General features: G+C 46.7%; 1 protein-coding gene across 2 annotated transcripts; it reads left to right on the top strand.

Annotated features, from left to right (window-relative positions):
- The first annotated feature begins 4215 nt into the window (after window positions 1-4215).
- HOXB13 (homeobox B13) lies at window positions 4216-16675 on the top strand. 2 transcript variants are annotated; one of them, XM_079134311.1, is made up of 3 exons: window positions 4216-5138; window positions 6069-6298; window positions 16607-16675. In XM_079134311.1, the coding sequence occupies exons 1-3, from the start codon at window positions 4538-4540 to the stop codon at window positions 16658-16660; spliced, it is 885 nt and encodes a 294-aa protein (XP_078990437.1). In that variant the 5' UTR covers window positions 4216-4537; the 3' UTR covers window positions 16661-16675. The 2 variants fall into 2 exon arrangements, with proteins under 2 accessions (XP_078990437.1, XP_078990438.1); XM_079134312.1 differs by lacking the exon at window positions 16607-16675 and having other exon boundaries at window positions 4217-5138; window positions 6069-6728.
- Window positions 16676-21119: the final 4444 nt, after the last annotated feature.

The following is a 21119-nucleotide window of genomic DNA, read 5'->3' as shown; positions in this document are numbered from 1 at the left end:
AATTACAAAAGGGAAATAAAGATACTAAAGACTAAAGACAGAAAAAATACAGACGGAAGGTAAAGACAGAAGAGAAGAGGAAAGGAAGGAAAGGGCGCACCCCAATTACACGATTTTCATAAAACCTGGAGGAACTAAGCGACCCCAAGCTGTTCAGCCAGATCCGCTCAGTCTGGCGGGGCAGTGGAGCCCGGTCTTTCCAGAGGAGGAAGCGTCCCCGCTACAAATAAACCCACATTATTCATCACAACCGACCTGGAGGCCGCCATCGTCGCCACCACATACATTGCTCCAGTTAGAAGGAAGGCACCAGGCGCTCACTTTACAAAACATAAAACATAATTTAACAAATGCCCATAAGTGGGGCGGGTGGGCGACTCTCGACCCCTCCCTCTCGATGGCGGGTCTCGAGCCCGGGCGGGGGCGGGAGCTGACACGGAGGTGCCAAGTCCCCGTGGCCGGAACCCCTGGGGGCGCGGCGGCCACGCTCAAAGACCGGGCTGTAAAGGTCACAGGCGGTCTGCCCGGCTGCGCTGAATGGGCTCCCGGAGGTAAACAGACTCTTAACTTTCAACTTGGCCTTGACCTTCCTGGAAGTGTCTGGCGGGTATGTAAAGGAGCACGCTGAGGCTTTCAGCGCGTTTGGATGGGTCAGTAAAGCGGGCTGGGAGGTTCTGGGCTCCTCCGGGAGGGTCTGCCTGAAGGCTCCCAGCAGGACACAAAGGCCTCTGTGGGGATGGGGGAAGGGCAGGCTCTGCCCAGGCAGGTTGGGTGACCAGGATGCTTGGTTTGTACAGGGATTGGGGTGCTGAACTCATGTCGTTTCAGGGAGGGCTTGAAGGCGCTCAGCCTTAGCTTCTCTACGTGAGAATTCAGGCTTACACAGCAGCAAGTGACAAGTGACTGGTACTGTCTAGGGCAACTTTTTCAAATAAAAGCAGGTGGCTTCGTTAGAAAAACAGGAACACAGGTGGAAGTCATATTTATTCAGTTTATGAAATGCTTTTGTGTGAAAAATCTCATTAAATTGTCACAACATTCCTGTGAAGTGGGAATTATTATCACAATTTTACAGATAAGGAGGCTTAATCCTATCTTATCTGGCTCCTATTGAGATATACAATAGGACAGATGCACGTCTCTACAGACAAGCACAGGAAATAGGAGCACAGGTGCTAATAGATATGAGATCCAGAACAGCTCTGCGGAATCTCCAGTAGATGCTAAATGAACGGTAAACAAGACAAAATCCATAGTATTATTTGTATTGAAATGTATCTGTTATAATGAGAGACTCTAGCACAGCTGGTGTCTCTGGGACAAAGTTTGTGTTGGTCACCTCTTCATTCCACAACAATTCAGAGTTACATACACTTTAATGCTTATTCCATGGACATGGGCATAAACATCATATCTCCAAAATAACTCAGATGCAGGCAATAATGGTATAATTTTTTTTTTCAGTGCTAGGGCTCTAACCTATTGAAACCAGGGTCTCATACATACTAGACATGTGCTCTACCACTGAACTATACCCTAACCCTGCTACTATGAATTTTAAAATTTTTCTTCTAATTATTTTTTTCTTTAAAAAACAAGGTAAAATTGATGTACAGAAGTGTTAAAATTCCAAATATACATCTTACAATTTTTAATTTTTCAAATTTTGTGAACATTTTGCAATGTTCACAAAACGAACCTACCCATGTAATTCTAGCATATGCAGACTGAGATGGAGAACATTTCCAGCACCCCACAGCTTCTTTGTGTTCCCTTTATGTTAGCATCGCTCCCAGGATAATTTTTATTCTGACCTCTAGCACCACACTCTAATTTTTCTGGTCTTTCACATACCCTCTCCACTCCCTCCCAATATAGGGGCATTGAATCCAGGGCCTCCCACAAACTAGGCAAACACTGGACCTCTGAGCTACATCTCCAGTCCTTTTCCTTTTTAATTTTTCAACAAGGTCTCACTAAGTTGCCCAGGCTGACCTTGAACTTTTCCTGTCCTCCTGCCTCAGCCTCCAAAGTAGCTGGGATTGCAGGTGTGTGCCACTGAGGTTGGCTTGCTGGTTCTTGAACTGTGTAACAATGAAATCATACAAAAATTATTTTTTGTGGCTGGCTTCTTTATCCCTGTGAAATGCATTTGTGCTGTGTATGACAAGAGTTTGTTCTTTTAAAAATTCCTGTATAATATTTTATTGTTTAGTTCCAGCTTGATTTCTTTACCTAACCTGCTGTTGATGGACATTTGGGTTGTTTCTAGTTTTGAGCTATTACGGATATTGCTGTCATGTATCTTCTAGTACACACTGTTCTCTTCTAGTCTCTGCTGTTCTCTCTTTCTCTTTCTCCTTCATCTTTTCCTTTTTAAAATATGAAACATTTCACAAATTTTCATGTTATCCTTTCAAGAGATGATGTTAATCTCTGTGTTATTCCAATTTTGGTATATATGCTGCGGAAGCAAGAACTAAAACATGCCTTCTAATAGACAATAATTTTCATTTTTGTTGGGTTTATGCCCAGGAAGGTTGGGTTTTAGAGTATGACTGACTTTTTAAAATTTAGGAATCTATTCATGCCCATACTGTATAGGAATGAATAAATTTACACATGGAAACTTTACCCTCCACATTCGTGTATGTGCATGTATATACTTTGCCTACTGGAAGCTGAAATTGTGGAAATGTCATATGTATCTGTAAACGATCAAATAAAAACCATGAAAAATTCTCAGTCTTTAGGAGAAAATCCTGGTATTTTTACCTTTCATAGATAATCAAAATTCTTTGATGAGAGTTTGAAAAGCATTGAAGAGACATCTCTCTTCTTTTCTTTCCTGTTGTATTCAAATGCCATAAAATATTGCTAAGATTCAATGTTTGGAATGCAATTATTAACAATATTCATTGAGAGCAATCTGCGTTACACTGCAGTCCTACAACTTGGAGCAACTCCAGCTTGCACGGGCCCTTTCCAACCAGGTAGCTCAAGTTGGAGTTCAGGTTAGTAAGAGGATGTGGCTGAACTCAATCAGAACTCAGGGTGGTAACTGCCAAGACCCTAGTGTAGACTGGAAAAGATCCTATCTTCCTCCAGAAAAACTGGGGGGGGGGGGGTTCTAGAAAAAGCAGATAATGGATTTGATTTGGGAGGGATAGTGAAGGAAAACAGAAAATCTTTGAAGACGGATTTGTGAACAAAACTGAGTCTTTTGGATTGTACTGCACATTACGCCCCAACAGAGGGGCCTCAAGCAATTCTGCCAGCGGCTGGGGCTCCCCTTCTTCTTCTAAGGAAATTTAAAATCTACAGGAAGCAGATGTGGTGCTGGGCTTTCTGGGCACTCAGCTTAAGTGCAAGTGTACTGGCACTAGGGACAATTTGCAGGCCCTCCTGGCTCAGGAGAGGACCGCGGGGCAGAGCGGCTGGGCTGGGCAACTCCACACAGGCAAGACGGCCTCCCGTATTCTCTTCTCAGGATCCAGGATCCCCAAAGCTGGTTCATGACCAGTTAACCAAGCTTTGCTTCCCCAGAGATCTAAAAAAGGCAGCTGAGAAAGGATTCTTTTCCAACTGGCACTTGAGCATTTCATAAGATTCTGTTCCATCTCCGCCTTCAACCTCTCTTTAGCACCCTTTATGCTGCAATTCCTGGATCTCTCTTTCCCCTTCTTCCTTTCCCCCGCTTCTTTCCTCCCTCCTGTCATATCTTGTGAGTCTGTCTCTCCACCCTTAAACGGAAATCCAGACCCCCTTTCACAGGCAACATGTAGAGGCCCCATTTCCCCTTCAGGCCCGGACGTTGCGTGTCCTGGGCTTCAGACCGCACGTTTTCTACGTTGAGTTCGTGTCCCCCGCCCCCTTGCTCCGCCCCACCCGGGATTGGGGCCACCAGAACCTTCTGGGCAGGAGTTAGGGTCCCTGGGGGAAGGGGCGTCCCAGGCACGTCCCTGGGCGTCAGAGAAGCTCATTAGAGCGCATCTGGGACGGGAGGGGCATCTGGAATGAATTGGGATGGTACCCAGGCCCCAAAGCAAAGGGCTCTCCGAAGTACCCGTAACCCCCATTCCCAGCTTCCTCTTACTCAGGCGCATTCCCGGGTTCTCCTTTGAGGCCGGGAGCGGCCTCTCGCCCCACCCCCGACTCCCCTTCCCCCCAGGAGATGGACACTTTATTGGGAGAGCTTTTTATTCTCTCGTTAAACCTGCCAAAGCGCAGGAGACAGAGAGCCAGGGAGAGAGAGGAGGCGACGGAGGTGGGGCTCGGCTCCTCGTCCCCTCTCCCTCCGCAATTTCTGCCGGGAGGATTTTATGAGCTTCTCTCCCCCAAGCCGCAGCCAATCAGAGCGCGTGCCTGGGCCCCTGCGTCTCCTGCGTCAAGACGGCCGGACCGGGCGAATGCAGGCGCCGTGCGAGCTGGGAGCAATTTAAAACGCTTTGGGTTCCCCGGGCCTGGGTGGGGAGAGTGAGCTGGGTACCCCCTACACCCCCCACCCCCGGCACCCCATGAGCCGACCCTCGGCCCCATGGAGCCCGGCAATTATGCCACCTTGGACGGGGCCAAGGATATCGAAGGCTTGCTGGGATCCGGAGGGGGTCGGAATCTAGTCGCCCACTCCCCAATGACCAGCCACCCAGCGGCTCCTACGCTGATGCCCGCTGTCAACTATGGCCCCCTGGATCTTCCGGGCTCTGCAGAGCCACCAAAGCAATGCCACCCGTGTCCTGGGGTGCCCCAGGGGGCATCCCCAGCTCCTGTGCCTTATGGCTACTTCGGAGGCGGGTACTACTCCTGCCGGGTGTCCCGGAGCTCGCTGAAACCTTGTGCCCAGGCGGCCACTCTGGCTGCCTACCCCACGGAGACTCCTGCGGCCGGAGAGGAGTACCCTAGTCGCCCCACCGAGTTTGCCTTCTATCCCGGGTATCCGGGACCCTACCAGCCTATGGCCAGTTACCTGGATGTGTCGGTGGTGCAGACCCTCGGTGCCCCTGGGGAGCCTCGTCATGACTCCCTGCTGCCTGTGGACAGTTATCAACCTTGGGCCTTGGCCAGTGGCTGGAACAGCCAGATGTGCTGCCAGGGTGAACAGAACCCACCGGGTCCCTTTTGGAAGGCGGCATTTGCAGGTAACCTACACTATCCTGGGTCCCCTTGGCTCTGAGAGTGGGCTACGCTGGCACTTGCCTGGGAGGAGGAAGAAGAGGAGGGATACTTGGGCCTGGTGAGGAGGAACTTGGTTGCTTATTAGGACTCTATAGGAGGGTCTTGCTGGAGGGCCTGTGTGGAGGCTCCAGAGGGTCAATGTGAGGGACCTGAGCTGGGTGTTTTCTGAAGCCTGAGGTCAGCCAGCCTTCCTCACTCCCCCAGGAAGCCCTGGAACTAGTCTTTCAATGTGTCAGAGAGCCCTGGAACCCTTTGCTGTGAGTAGGGGCCAAGGTGTTCCTACCCAGCCTAATTCCACACAAAGACTAACAATTCAGTGAGTTTGAGGGTGGTGGGAGGACAGGAGGAATTGGGTGTTCTTTAGAGAATATGTCTTTCACTTTCTCTTGGACAAGTTTTCAATTTCCAAAGGAAAATTTACTTTTCCTGCCACCTTAGGTGTGTGCATTGGTGAGTGTGTGTGTGTGTGTGTGTGTGTGTGTGTGTGTGCACAAACGTGTTTACTCATGTGCAGAATTTGCCTGTAGAATCTATGAGTGGCCAAGAGTAAAAATTTGTGTGGGGGTGGATATATGTGATCTTGGGGAAAGGCCCAATTGTGTGAGGTGGGTGTTTGTAGATTCCTGGGTGGGAGGGCAGTGATGGGTTAGGGTGGCTTGCAGTAGGAGAGGCTGAGAGGTGATCCAGCTGGAATTCCAGCCAGCTGGAATCCAGGGGGTGCTCCAGTGTGCTTTGGGGGAGCAAGAGCACACATGCGCTTATAGGATGATCTGAATGCTCCTGCAAGATGACGTAGCCTCCGGGCTTTCTGGGCCAGGGTCTGCGGTTGGGTTGGGTTGGCGCTAGGTGGGGGTCTGAGAGTGCTTTTCCTCCCTCCCTTTCCTGACATACAGACTCCAGCGCGCAGCACCCTCCCGAAGGCTGTGCCTTCCGCCGAGGGCGCAAGAAGCGCATTCCCTATAGCAAGGGGCAGTTGCGCGAGCTGGAGCGCGAGTATGCGGCTAACAAGTTCATCACCAAGGACAAGAGGCGCAAGATCTCAGCGGCCACCAGCCTCTCGGAGCGCCAGATAACCATCTGGTTTCAGAACCGCCGGGTCAAGGAAAAGAAGGTTCTTGCCAAGGTCAAGACCAGCGCTACCCCGTGAGGGATCTCCCTGGCTGAGTGCGGGCAGGGGAAGGTGGGGGTGTCTTGGGGAGACCAGGAGACTTGCTAGGGCCTGACTGGGCCAAGGACTCTGTGAGGGGCCCCCAGAGATGACACTCTTTGAAGGCCACTGGCTCCTGGACTATTCCTCAGGTGCAGCCTGGGCATCCTGTATGTGCCGGTAGAGTGAGGCGTAGAGTTACAGTTCTCTCTGTCAGGGTTCCTGAAGAACCCATTCCAGTCATAATCATTCATCCTAACAGTGGTGATAATCATGATAACCAGTACTAGTTGCCATGATAATTAGTCTCATATTTTCTATCTAGAGCTCTGTAGAGCGCTTTAGAAACTGCTTTCATGAATTGAGCTGATTATGAATAAACTTGGAAGAAGATCCCTTTGCAGGGTAGCTTCCTCTCAGACCCACTTCCATTTTCATGACACCCCTCCCCACATTCCAGTAACATCAGGAAAGCAGGGGAGAGGAGAAAAGGCAGATTCCTCTGTGTAACTATGATGCCAGTCCAGGATTTTCCTAAGATAACAGCTGGGCAGGATGTCCCTACCTACCCTCTAGGTCGTGCCCTTTGGGTAGCTATCATCTCTAACTCAGATTTTTCAGTTGTATGAAAATGAAGTCACAGGCTGCTGTCTGTCCTTCTTCCAAAGAAACAAGAGTTTGAGGAAGTGCCTGGGTAATTCAAAGCTTCTCACTTCCTTCCCCAAATTCACTAAGTCTACCCTCAAAGTTCCTGGTTGTTCTGACCCAAGTAGGTCATGGTTTATTGGGCATGTAGGAACCACATGAAATAGATATTTGTAGCTTTGTAGACAGTGCCTACCAGACCCAGTAGTTATGGAAGAGAGAGTAGTATCCTATGCTACCCTCAAGTCAGTCCCAAACATGCTGGAATAGCTCAGCAGGAGAGTAAACCACCCATTTTCTCCTTTTTCTTCCTGTGACACCCAGAGGAACTTTGGAGTCTCAGGCTGGGAAGATGTCCAGGTCTTTGTGGGTGAAAGAACAGGTGACTGCAGATGTGCAAAGACCCAAGCTTAGGGGGGAGGAACTCCAGGTGGTAAATGCCCCCATTGGCCTCAGACTTTCTTTCCTTTTAACTAGCTCAGTTCACGTACCCTAAATCCTGGGTGGGTGGAATGCAGAGTGGCACCAACTCTTGTTTTTCTGGTCCATATGTAGACTGGGATACATAGTGTAAAATTCTGGAAACTTGAAGTAGATTTTTTTTTTTTTTTTTTTTTTTTGTAGAGCTGTCACCTTGAGAGGGACACTGTTTTCCACCTCTGTAATGGTTCCCCGATGTCTTGTACATGGGCCTAGTGCCTGATGGGACCTGCCAGCTGGGCCTTCCTGCAGCCTGGGGCTTGGTGGGGGTCTCTGTAATCCAGTGCACAGACCCCAAGTAGGGAGAGCCCTCTTGACCTAAATTTCAAGTGGTGGGCAGGTAGATGGTGAGCAGTGGCTGACAGAAGCCACCATCTCAATGGGCTTTCCCTTTCAGAGCGGGTCCATAGTCCCTGAACAAACTCAAGGGTGGCTGCCCCAGCCAAGGGATTCAAGTGTGTCCGGACTGTGGTTGGGTAGGATCCCAGTCCTGGCTTCTCTCCCAGGGAAAGAATGAGAAGGGAAGTGGCTCTGATTCTTCTGCATTTATTTACCAAAGAGGAGCCAGGAATGAGGGAAAAGGCGGAAAGCTGGAGGTCAGCCTCCCTCTCAGATTTTGTGCAGATAGAAGGAGAATGAGACCTCCCCTTCCTGACTGAAAAATTCCTTCCAAGCTCTGTGGTCAGTCTGAGCTCCTGGGTTACACACCCCACTCAGAGATCACTTTCTGCCTTCCACATTCTCCTTCAAGAGAAGCCATGTGTGGATAGCTTTTCATGTCACAGGTTCATTCTTCCGTCATTAGAAATCCAAACCTGACCCAAGAGACCAAATGCTAGTAGATCTCTCCCTTGCCAACTTTGGAGTGGAGAGACTTCAGCACCGATGGGCACCTGGGAAGGGTGTAAGATAAATGAGAGGAGCATCATGGTGAGGGGTCCCCACATGGGGAGGGCGGAAAGGTCACAAGATGGACTGCCACTTTAGTTAATGGAGATGACCCAGGTAGAGGCTTGTGTGGGGTGGAGGGCTTCTAGATTTCCAGAACCCTAACTCATCCATTCTGATACGAGGGACTTAAATCTTCGAGGTTCTATTTTTTTTTTCTCACAATAATTTCAGAGCAAACAAAAGATTTGAGGGTTTAAGAGATTTATTCTGCTAACCAGTGTATTTAGACTATTAAGAGGACAAGGGCGCCCCCTGCCGGCAGATGTTAGCCATTTCAAGGGAACCCGCTGGCAGCCTCGCTGAGCGTCGGGCTTACAGTCGCCATCGGATTTGGGCCTCTTGGATTGGAGGGTCCTGGGCTGCGTGTAAGAGTTCCAGGACCCAGTGTTGTCTGCAGTTTAGCCAACCCATCGGCAGATGTGTCGGTTCATGTGTAAATTCAATCTCCGAGAGGCGCAGGTGGAGAACAAGAAGGGCCAACACGAACGAAGCGAATAAAAGAACAGGGTGGAACAGGGACTCAGAACAAGGCGGCGGCGCCATCTGCCTTCGGTTCACGTCTTCGTTCCACGGGAATAATATATTCACCTTCCTCCCATAATAATTCGCGGTGCCCCCTTTTTTTGACTGATTTGTATGGAACCTGTGCAAAAAACATCAATTTCGTTTTTTATTAAACCTTTTTATGGAATCATTTTCCAAATACCCACTTTATTCCCAAAGTGAATTATATCCACCCACCCCATTGAAATTGACCCCATTGAAATCTCGTATTTGTGTCCAAATCACATCAGGGCTCTGTGGCAGAGCGCTTGCCTGGCCTGAACGAGGCCTTGAATTTGACACCCCCCCACACACACCGCAAAAGATACACAAACTACAACGAAATCTACACATTCACATTGACTCGCTTGCAGCTATTTCCTTTCAAATAAGCACTATTTTAAGCTACAATCGTGCTTTTCTTTAAATTACTTAGACAAACGCGTGAACACAACGTTCACAAATAGGTAACTTCATACATTCTCACGGACAAGTAGACGCAGAGGCACACACCTGTACTCCAGAAAATAAGCCTTTGCACCAACAAGGCCTAATTTTACTTTTGAGCGTCCCTCCATACTCTTCCCCTCCTTCTGAGCCAAATGAGCTTCTTCAGGCGAGACTTTGAGCAAGGAAGGAAACGTCATGTCTACACGGGCTCCAAGACCAAAATCATTTCCAATTCCAAACCAGGTACATTATGACGATAAAGGGTGGTGGTGGTGAAATGTGTCCACGCGACCTCCCGGAGCTCTTTTTAAATCTAGAGAGCGGCAACCGCAAAGGGGAGGAGGACCCGCGGCTCCACTGTTAGGGCCTTTCTCCGCTGCAGGCAAATGCTTCTAGCCGTCCACGACTCAGCCAGGCCGCGGCGGATGCAGAATCTGCCCCCATCCCCTCCACCCCTACTGGGAGTTGTTCCGGGGTGGAAAGCTGGGCTTGCAGCAAGAAAACAAAAACCAGCAAACCATCCAGCCCCCTGGTTCCGGGGAGCACCGGCGGCTCCCCTCCCCCAACGCAGAGCTACCTCCCCTCTCTGCCCCAGCTCCCCTCCTCCCTTTCATTAAAGTTTTATTCAAGATCCTAAGTGCTGCACTTTAATTAGATTTCCTTCAGGGAAAGCTCCGTGCCCCACCTCCGTCCTGTCTAACAGAAACCCCAGAGCTACAGTCGCGAATTAAATAAATGAACTCGCTCCCGTAAACGAACCAGAAAGCGTGGAGGCGACTGCTGTGCAGGGCGTGAAAGGAGAAGGTTTCGTCGTTTTTTGAAAGAAATTTATTCGATATTTACACCCCTGGGTACGAGGGGAGAAATTACTGGGTCGGCCTTTGGCCCCCTATCCAAGAGCGACACACGGGGTCCCTCTCCCCAGACACTGGTCTGGGCCTGGACAGAGATTTAAAACACCCAATGGAGAACCGGTGCCAGCTCTTCTTTCCTTCTCTGATACCAGTTTGTTATGTGTAGAAGATCGTGTGTGTGTGTGTGTGTGTGTGTGTGTGTGTGTGTGTGTTTGGGGGGGTTGGAGTGGTCGGAGGAGGCGTGAAAGAATGCCATCGTTGTACCCTCCCCTAAATTGCCTCCGAAATGGGAGGGGGACGGAGGGGTAGCAAAAGAATTCTGTCCCCCTAGAATGATGAGGAGGGAAAGGCAGCGACTGCTGGAACCCAGTCTGGGGGGAGGGGAGGGACTTTGCCATTGAACTTGAGGATCCAGGCTGGTGGTCTCCAGCACCCCGCCCCCACTCTGCTAAACGCTTTACGGCAAAAAGGAGGAAGGTGAGGGGAAGAGGGGACATCTCTGGCTCCGCGAAGGAGCGAGGAAGCCAAACGGCGGGCGCGGAGCGAGAGCTACCAGGAGAACTGCTGGGAAAAGCCACGGATGGCGGGGAGGCGAGGAGCCTGGGGCGACCAGAGGAGACACTCCAGCCTTCGTCCCCGACTTGCAGCTATGAAATGCGGGAGCCATAGCTGGAGCCCTGCCCCAGACTGTAAGGAGTGGGCAGTCAGCGCTGCTCTCTGGTAATTCCTCTCCCAGGCTTATGTGCGTGAGCGGAGCCTTAGGCCACTGGGAGGCTGAAACCTTCAAGCCATGCCTGCGGAGCGCAGGGACTAGAGGCCAGCTGGAATCTGGTCTAGGCCTTTGCAGAGTGAAGAGAAATGTTAAGCGCCCGTTTTTCAAACCAAGGACCGGTCGGGTTTTTACTATCTCCAAAGGTTTCTCTCTAATAAAGTAAACCAGCTAATTCGTGGGTCAAGGGCATTACCGATTTTCCAGTCTGGAATTTGCTTGGGAGGCTCTGGAAGGAGGTCTTCTAAGAATTTGGGGGATTTGGAGGTCTTTGCAAGTAAGGGAAGAACCTGGGGCAGACTCTCACAGAGACCTCAGGGTAGGGACACCTCCTGCTGGTTTCGAGAAAGTCCGGCAAACACTTAGGCAAAAAGGGACAAAGAAAATGCTTCGAAGCATCCGGGACATGCACAGCCTTGGCTCGGGAGAGGCTAGCGGGTGGAAGCCAGCACAGCCAGTCAGCTCCCAACCGTGTTTGATGAGATGGAGTCCTGGCACAGAAAAAAAAATTAATATTATTAATATTATTTTAATTTAAAACTATAATATTTTATAAAACAACTATTTCAAAAACTGGGCAAAATTTAACTTTGATGATAATGACTTACTAAATCACCCTTAAGGGAAAAGCTCTAGCTCTTAAGACAAAAAACCAAAAACCCAAAAAACAAAAAACAGTGTACTTTAACCTCTGGTCCCCTGCTTTCCTTCCCCTCAAACCTGTGCCCTCTCAGAAGTTCCTTGGGCTTGGCTTGGTGAATACTGGAATCTGAGGAGCAACTGGAAGGGACTTACCACAGATCCACGTAGGTGCAGGGGAACTGAGACCCAGCACAGAGAAATGGGCCACATGCCCACATCCTCAGCCACTGCCACTACTAACTTGATCTTAGAATGGACACATGAATCTACAAACACACCCAAGACTCACCTAACTCCCCACACTCCAGAGGGCTCCTCCTCTGCCACAGCCCCCTCAAGAGTTGCTGTTCTGCACTTAACAAAATTCACAACTGAGTGAGCACTTTATAAAATACATAAATTGAGAATAAGAAGGCAAGTTACCTGATGGGTGTCACAGAGGCAAAACCTGGGCCCCAAAGCAGGTCCTTTTAATCTCTAAGCTCCAGGTCTCCACCACTGACAGAAAAGGATGCCCAGCCTCTCTCCCACCTTCAACAAACCTCTCCATGCTAGGTCCCTTCAGACACTGACAAACACCTTCTTCCATCTGGGGCTACCCAGTTGAGGTCACACAGGTTTACTCAAACCCCTAGACCCAGCTCCACCTTGGGCAGGGGACATCTTTACCTAAGTGCAAACACAGCAGGTTAAACACATGTGAAAATTTAGTTCAACCAGCTACTCATTCACTGAATGCCTACTGCATACAAAACCTTCCATTGGGGGTGGAAGGCAGGAGGAAATACCCTGGAAATAAAACCTTATTAAGGCTTTACAGATCCTGGGCCTGCAGTCCTGAAGCATGGGGACTATATTCTATGAACTCTGGCATTGTGAGGTGGGAAGACGCCTTTGTAAATGATTACAAATCAGGACAAGTGGAGAACAAGGAGTGAAAAAGATTTATGCACAATCCCATGGCATCTGGAGGCTACCAAGAAGTATAGAAGGATCCGGAAAGATGCTCAGAATATCAAACCCCCATGCAAGATGTGAGAAAGACTCAGGGTGGGGGAAGGGAAGGCAGGGAAAAGGCAAATCGCGGTGGAAAAACTATGGATCCTGGTTCCGGCTCCGGATGAGCGAGAGCTAACTAGGAAGAAGGTAAGAGCATCTTACACGGTTCTGGATGCCAGGGTGAAGTTTGGGCCCTCATCAGACACCATCTAGCCATTTATACTCAGGTCCGTCCAACTCCACCCAGGCGGGCCAACGCCATCACTAAGGGCCGCAGTCCGTAGGCTCCAGGCCAGGGGCAAAGAGGCAGCTCTCTAACAGGAGGGTCTGTACCCATGCCGTGGATTCCCAGCTCTCTGGGTACACCCAGCTTGATGACCCGGCAGTAGACCTGCGCCCAGCCTTTGTCCTATTGATGGTTGAAGTTCACTGCCCCTCCCCCTCCGGGCAAGGTTTTGTCATTGAACTTGAGTCTGCCTATAAACATTCCTTCACCTCTCCGGGAGTCGGGAGTCCGGAACCCGACGCGGACTCCAAGCGTAAAGGGGAAAGAAGGCGGAGGGGCCTATAGAAGGACCCAGAATGTGAAAGACCAGGCCTCTTCCACCCAAGCTTGTATTGCTTTATCAAAGAGTTTCTGATCCTTGCCCTCCGGGAAAATTCTCTAGGCCTACATTTTAAAACCCGTTTGTTGTGGCTGGGGATGTAGCTCTGTGTGGCAGCGCTCTTCTAGCACGCACAAGGTTCCATGCCAGCCCCGTCAACAAAACAAAACAAAACAAACAAAATAGAACTTCCCCCTATTATTGAGGACACATGGCAAGTCAGACCAATATGTTAGGATCAAAATAATGTAACATCTTCCCTCACCCGTAATTCATGCTATCTTACCTTAAATTTGGCAGTAAATCTCTTAATTTCTTTTAACAATCGAGATTAAAAAATACATAAGTAATAAAAGGATAACAGCTAAAGCCGATGCATTATTAGAGAAGTTCGAGAGGCGCCTGATGCCGTCGCCGCGATTTGAGAGCGCCCTTCCCTGGGCCTGGTAATACCGCGCGCTGTCGCCGCCGCGCGAGTTCCAGGCTGCCACCAGAGCGGTTGCAGAGCCCCCACGCAGTTCTCGGTCTCCTTCCCAGGATCTGGAAACTTTGAACTTGGTCTCCCGTCTCCATGGCCGAGGAAGCACTACCCTGGGTAACCGCGGGACCCGGGAAACTTGCAGATCGTCCCCCGCTATCGGCTGAGTGCCGCGATCGGCTGAGCAGCCTGCGGAGTCGTGTCAGTTTTGCATTGTTGTTTTAAGAATTCGGGATCCTGAAGCAAGGGAGAGTCCAAGGTCCGATCCCGGGATCTTTTCCTGGCCCAGGATTATTCAGTAGAAGGAAAAGTGGGCGCGCTGGGAGTTCGGGGAGGCGCGGGGTCGTCTGTGCGTTCCGCGGCTTGGCTCGGCGCGCCAGCCGCCTTCCCGGAGCCCCCGGAGCCGCAGCGATCCACACAGACAGCAAACCCTGGCGGCCCATCGACGAGCTCCCACCCAGCCTTCTCTTTTGGGGCTAGAGAAAATGCAACGAGGCAGGTCCTCTCAGGCAAATCGTAAGAGGCCGGAGGGAGTCACCCCACTCACGCTGTCCGTGTCCTCCCCCGCCGCCCCCCTATTTAGCTTTTACCCGCCACAGACTTCTTTGGACCAAAAGGATTTGTTGTTTTATCCTCCTCCTCAACCTTGGGTTCACAGGCCTTCCTGGCCCTGGAAAGAATCCAGTCAACCCCTCTCCCTTTGTCTGACCTTTGGGGAAAACAGGCGTGGGCGCCGCCAGGGTCAAATTCACAGACCTGTATCTTTTAAGGCAAGTGAGGCCACCGGTCTCATCCGATGAGGAGAGTCCTAAGCAACTGGGACACTGTGGGGCAAACAGGGAAGCTGCTTTTCGATTTTAATCTGCTATTCAATTCGCACATTCGCTTCTCCCCGTCCCCAGCTCTGTAGAAGAGAAACAATTAGATGCGATACGAAGCCTTCATTTGGAAAAAGAAGTGCGAAGGTCTCATGTAATGAACTTCCCGTAAATGTCCCAAGTCTTTGGCACTTGAGTAATTTTACGGTAGTTCAGTACCAGCGTTTATCAAAGTTAAGGATCTCCAGTATTACGCACAAGGGTTTCTGCGGAATCTGATTTAGAGCAAAAGAGGCCACATCTACCCTGCTCCCCACAACGTTTCAGACTACAATCATTGAAATAAAGTTCCCAAACATTCTTGCTCCTTAAAACAATAAGAGCTCAAAATATAAAAAAAAAAAAAAAAAAAAAAAAAAAGAAAAGCAAAATACAAATCGGGGGGGAAAAAGAATATGAGCTTAAAACATACAGGTACTATGAAAACCTTTTGTAAACAATTTTCTTTGAAAAAAATTTCCATTCGTTTTTCAATGCCTGTGTTTTACAATTGGCAATCACTGTCTGCTTTTTGTTCCTTTCCCGGTACTAATTTGTAGTTATATACATTCTAACTTGTTTTAAAACAGTATACGATTATTAGGCCATAAGCAATTCTTCAAGTTATTTTGTAAATGCCTTTTTTAAAAAATTGCATAATACACAATGAAAGGAGTTGTCAGGCATTTAGAAAAGCGTTTCCCTAACTTTCGTTATTTAGGCTGTCCCAACACTTAAAAAGAAAACTTTTTTTCCTTGATTGAATATGTTGCACATTCTCATTGTTAAGAATTTTAAAAATATTAAAAACTATAGAGATGAAAATAAAACCCATCCCAACCCACCAAAATTTACCAAAACTAACCTTTTGTTGTATTTTCATCAGTTCTTTTTCCTTGAACACGTGTAATTTCAAAAACAAGATTCTGTATGAACATTTTTATATCTTGCCTTTTATTTTAGTATCAAATTATGAACTTTCCCCAGTGTCATTCAATATTCTTAAAAAGCATGACTAATGATTTTACAGTATCCAATCCACCAGATGTATCATCAAAAGCGTTTTAAAAATTATTGGTCATTTAATGGTTTCCATGTTTACTTTTAAAAATAATTCATAGGAGAAATATTGTTATGCTCCCTAAATATGCTTGGTAGGAGGATGAGAACTGAACCCCTTGGCATAAAATGCTGAAAAAGTATTAGGTTAAAAATTTCCCTTCTCAATATTTGTTGGGGAGAACAAAAGAGAGGCTTTTAGAGTGCTTAAAATGTTCCATCTTTTGGTTAAAGAGGTGGTTACCTGTGTGTGTATGTAAAAATTCAGCCACCTGAACATTTAAAGTGTGTGTGCTTGATTTTTTAGTTTTTAATGCTGCTCTCTCATCCTCCAAAGCCTGTATTTGTTTACACAGAAAGAGGACAATGCAGGAAATAGGTGGAGGAAGTGAAGAAGTGGGTGGAGATCAACCCAAACTGAATCAGTTCACCCCTTGCTGGGGTATTATCTTTGATTCATAGAGACCAAAATATTTACCAAAAGCAAACATTTGGAGAACAAGCACAAACTGGAACACTGGTCCCTTCTTCCCAACCCCAGTGCTAACCCTTGTTAGTTGGAGGTTTTCCTATTAGAGTTGCACCACTGTGCTTTGAATTCCCAAGTGAGTTGAAGAGGAATAAAAACAGGGTAGAAGAGGTTTAAAAAGAGAATTAAAATGAACAGATAAGTAGTTGGCTGATGATGTGTGTGTATACACACACACACACACACACACACACACATATATATGATACATAAATTTAAAAAATTCAGAAGTGTTTGGGCCAGGGACTTAGCTCGGTGATAAGAGAGCTTGCTGAGGATCTGAACAGAACAAAACACCCCCCCCCCCCCAAAAAAAAAAAAAAAAAAAACCTGTAGTTTCATTTTGCATTTATTTTGTAATCTACTTTCACTTAAAAAGATATCTGGCACAATTTGGAAACTGAAGGATCAATTGCTCTCCAGAGTAAAAACAAGGACTTAGAGGGAGTGCCTACTTATGTTGGCACTGGCTTCTGAGGCACTTGCTGACACTGCTTAATCCTGGGATGCTGAGAGAGGAAAAACCACTTCCAATGATTTCACATCCTGGTTTTGCTTTGGATAGGAGACTTTACAAATTCACATTTAGGGGTTATTTCTCCTTTTCTCTCCTTTCTCTCTCTCTTTTGTACTAGGGATTGAACCCAGGATGCTCTACCTCTGAGCTACACCCCCAGACCTTTTTAATTTTTTATTCTGAGTCAGGGTTTTGCTAAATCTCAGAGGCTGGCCTGGAACTTTCAATAGATCCTTCTGCTTCAGCCTCCTGAGTAGCTGGAATTACAAGTGTGTCCCACCTCTCCTGGATGATTTCTTTCTTTTTTCTTGTAATTTCTGTCCTTTTTTGTTTAGAATCAAGACAAATTTGGATTTTTTAACTTTTTTTTTTTTTTTTTTAATTTGTATTGGGGATTGAATCCAGAGGTGCTCTACCACTGAATTACATCCCTAGCCTTTTTTATTTTTATTTTGAGCCAGGGTCTTGCTAAGTTGCTTAGAGCCTCACTAAGTTGCTGAGGCTGGTTTCAAACTTGCAATACTCCTGCCTCAGCTGCCTGAGCCACTAGGATTGCAGGCATGCACCACAACACCAGCAGATTTGTAATATTTTAAGAAAGACATCAGAGCCATTTTTTCATGTTGAAAGTTATAAATAATAAATATTTTATAAAGAAGTTCCCCCCCTTTTTTCTGAGGTGTAACATATATTCAACACTGTGCATTAATCTTAACAGTGTGGCTTGATGAATATTTACCCATATAACCACAATTCAGAACAAGAAATAGAAGATTCCCTCCCCCTCCCTATACATTCCCCTGTCCTTTTCCAGTATAGTATTCCTGGTAATGGTGATCTGATTTCCATTAATATTGATTGATCTGTTTAATAGGATTATACAGCACAAGCTGGATGTGATGGCACAGGCCTGTAATCCCAGCAACTCAGGAGGCTAAGAAAGAAGGATAAGTTTGAGGCCAGCCTTGTCAACTTAGTGAGATCCTATCTTACAATACAAAATAAAGGGGGCTAGAAAGTAGTTCAGTGGTAGAATGCTGGGTTCAATCACCTTTACCAAGGTGGAGGGGTGGTGGCAGGAAGAAAGGAAGAAAAAAAATATATAGTGTGTACTCTTTGGGGTCTTTTTTTTTTTCCATTCAACAAAATGTCCATCAGATTCATTCATGTTATTGTGTGCATTAGTTTTTAATTCTTTTAACTGCTTTCTGCTATTCCATTGTATAGACATACCACAGTTTATCCACTTCACTTGTTAGTGGACCTTTCAGTTATTTCTATTTTGGGCTATTATGAATAAAGCTACTGTGATTATTCTTGAACATGCCTTTTGGTGCCTCATTTGCTATATAATTTATGGATTATGGAGTGGGTATATATTTAGCTTTATTAGTTATATCATGTTTTAAGCATCAAATTATGTATCAGTCTCCATTCCCTACAACAACTGGTGCAAGTGGTCAGATCTGAAAACAAGAAAAACCCAATACATCAAAGGATATGATTATATTAGTTTGGATTTCTGTAATGAGTTTAATTTGAAACTTGATGATCTTAATGTCCCAGGGACAGTGGAGATTTGGGTTTGCTGGTAGGAGAGCATTAAGATTCATGGGTCTGATCCTTCCTGCAGTCTCCCTCCACTGATCTAGTCCTGGGCACTTCACATTTGTCAGTGATGCCTGTGTGGATCTCCCCAACTCCCCCAAATGCAAGTATATCGACATAGGGCTAACTGACTGAGGCAATGGTCAGGGTCAGCAGGGACCACATGCACAAGGATTAGTGCCTGAAGATGGAAGTGATTCTCCTGAGTCCTGATTTGGAAGCTGAGTTATGTCTTGTGAAATTTATTACCTCCTGGTCCTTTAACAAGAATCGATCTATCTTCCCGGGCAGAATTTCCATTACTGGTGACAGGTGCTTGGAGCCAGCTTATTAAAAACCATCATTTCAACCCCCAAAGCAAAGTGCTACAGTGTATTGGAACAGAATACTAATTTCCAGTTTCATATAATAATCTAGGACATGGATAGCATTAGGAAGTATTTTAATATTCAAGAGGAAAGAAATGCAAGGCTGCACCCAGGACCCAAGGAACATCAGGATCTGCATTCATTTTTCCAGTCACACTTCCCCTGGTTTCTAACAGAATGAGACAGCTCTTCCCTTAGGCTGGTCCTGCCCTGCCCCAAGACAGAGCTTGCCTCATTACTTAGTAACCGTGCTGGGATAGAATGAGCTCTGAATTTCTTTCAAGTTGGTGGGACTTAGCTGTTTTATATTTGTATAGCACTTTTTAATTTTCCAAGTGTTTTCAACCTCTGCACACACTCAAATCATTTATATCATGTGGTACAGTGAGATACAAGAGCAGGAAAAGAATCTGCCCATTTTATGCAATATGGTGGAGCAATTTCTTGTTGTCCTTTTGGAGATAAGAGAAGCCTCCACTCCCTGACTTTGGTCTTCAGGTCTTTCCTGTGAAGATTTGGGAGTAGCTCTGAGAAGTCTGGGTTGGTGGAGGGGGAGAAATGGGGGAGACTGTTCATGGAGCTCTTTTACGGATGAGCCAGATTTTGTGTTTCCACAGAGCTTCTCTGTCATCTTTACATCTCCCAGGGAGAACTGTCTGGCTGAATTATTCAAATTATCAATTAACTTTTTGTGTCACACAAGTGTGGGAGTATCATGTCAAGTCAAAGAGATATCTAAGGAAGTAATCTGAAAGGCCAGGTCAAGAAGTAGCCACATAAGTGAACCAAGTATATTTCGCAGTGTGCACTGTCCAGCTAGTTGGTAGACAGCTCATCTAAAATGCTTGGAGCACCGACTGGGAGATGTGGCTCAGTGTTAGAGCACCTGCCTAGGCTCCAGGATTAAGCCCCAGCACACAAAAATAAATAAATACATAAATAAATAAATAAGCGGGCACTTAGATATGATGGTGTTGGAAATCTTCCTAAGGGGTGAGGTCAAAGGTTATTTACAGCTGTATCATAGCAAAATGTCCATAAATTTCTGAGTTTTGGTTTATATCCTAATGAACAATGTGCATTTTATATAGTTGCCATGGAATGTCAGACATTTTGCAATATGTGTGACTGATTTAATGTACTTTGACAGTTTATATCAATGATATAAAGCTTTCCTAGAAAGTTTTCTTTTTCTTTTCTTTTTTGCTCTCTTTCTTTTCTTTTTCAGTTCTAGAGATCAAACCCAGGGCCTTGCACATGCTATACTGAACTATACCCTCAGCCCCTGACCAAGAAAATTTTGATCCTCTGGGAATTTGGGGGGCACATGATATTGTTCTTTTTTACCTTGACACTTTACCTAAAGATTCAAGGTTAATTCCTTCTGTCTTCTTTTCTCTTTATAAAATATTTTGATAAGCAACACAAACTTTCCAGTCGTTTACATTATCCAAATTTCCAATTGTTTACATTATCTCAGTGGTTTGCAATAAAGTAGTGCTTAATTGAATTTTTCTTTTCAAACTTTTTTTTCCCCCCAGTAGTACCAGGGATCCAACCCAGGGTCTCTGGAATGCTGAGCATGTGCACTATCACTAAGCTACTTCTCCAGGCCATATTTGGTGCCACGTGGTCTAAGGCTTGGGGGATCCAAAAACTTGGTGTCAGGGGCCCTTGTGGAGTGTTTGTATAGGTGACAATTAAAACCAGTGTTGTAGCCTGGCATGGTGGTGCATGCCTGTAATCCCAGTGACTTGGGAGGCTGAGATAGGAGGATCACAAGTTCAAGACCAGCCTTAGCAATCTAGTGAGACTCTAAGCAACTTGGTGAGACCCTGCCTCAAATACAAAATAAAAAGGGCTAGGGGCACTGGGTATGTGACTCAGGGGTAAAGTGTCTGCCTGGTATGCACCAAGACCCTAGGTTTGACCCCCAGCACCCCCCAACACACATGCACAAAAAAGGGCTAGGGATGTGGCTCAGTGGTAAAGCACCCTTGGGTTCAATCTCTAGTACCCCAAACAAAACAAAACAAAAACAAAACCTCAAACAGTATTGTTTCCTTCCCAGCTTGGCCCAAGGTAGAACTCACTTGGCCTTCTCAACAGAACAACTTTCTGAGCCTCAGACCTTAGAATTGGTGTTTCCTTTTCCAGTGCCTCTTCCCTGCACAGTAAACCATGGCTCCAACAGAAAACCTCCTCCTTCATACATAAGCAACAAGGGCTTCCCCTGAGAAGCATTCCCTTCAGCCTAGGTGTGAGTAACCAGAGATGTTTTTCATTTTAGAGCTGACTTGCAGGATGAATGCAAGCCCTTTCCCAATAAAAATATTTTATTTGTCCCTGAGAAGGTTTCCTTGGAAGCATCTCAATATGCCCCACATACTATTTTTACTCTGAATGTTTCCATAGCCTGGAATCATTTTTGGCACAGCTGTTC

This window comes from Sciurus vulgaris (genome assembly GCF_902686455.1).
Source record: "Sciurus vulgaris genome assembly, chromosome: 3".
NCBI classification, from domain to species: Eukaryota; Metazoa; Chordata; class Mammalia; order Rodentia; family Sciuridae; genus Sciurus; species Sciurus vulgaris.
The sequence above is the reverse complement of the archived record's forward strand: the minus strand, read 5'-3'. Positions and strand labels throughout refer to the sequence as shown.

Bases quoted from the DNA above. Each gene is read 5' to 3' on its own strand.
- HOXB13 (XM_079134311.1), top strand. From the start codon at position 4,538: ATGGAGCCCGGCAATTATGCCACCTTGGACGGGGCCAAGGATATCGAA. The intron at 5,139-6,068 runs GTAACCTACACT...CCTGACATACAG, and splicing joins TTGGAAGGCGGCATTTGCAG to ACTCCAGCGCGCAGCACCCT. The intron at 6,299-16,606 runs GTCAAGACCAGC...ATTGCTCTCCAG, and splicing joins AAAAGAAGGTTCTTGCCAAG to AGTAAAAACAAGGACTTAGA.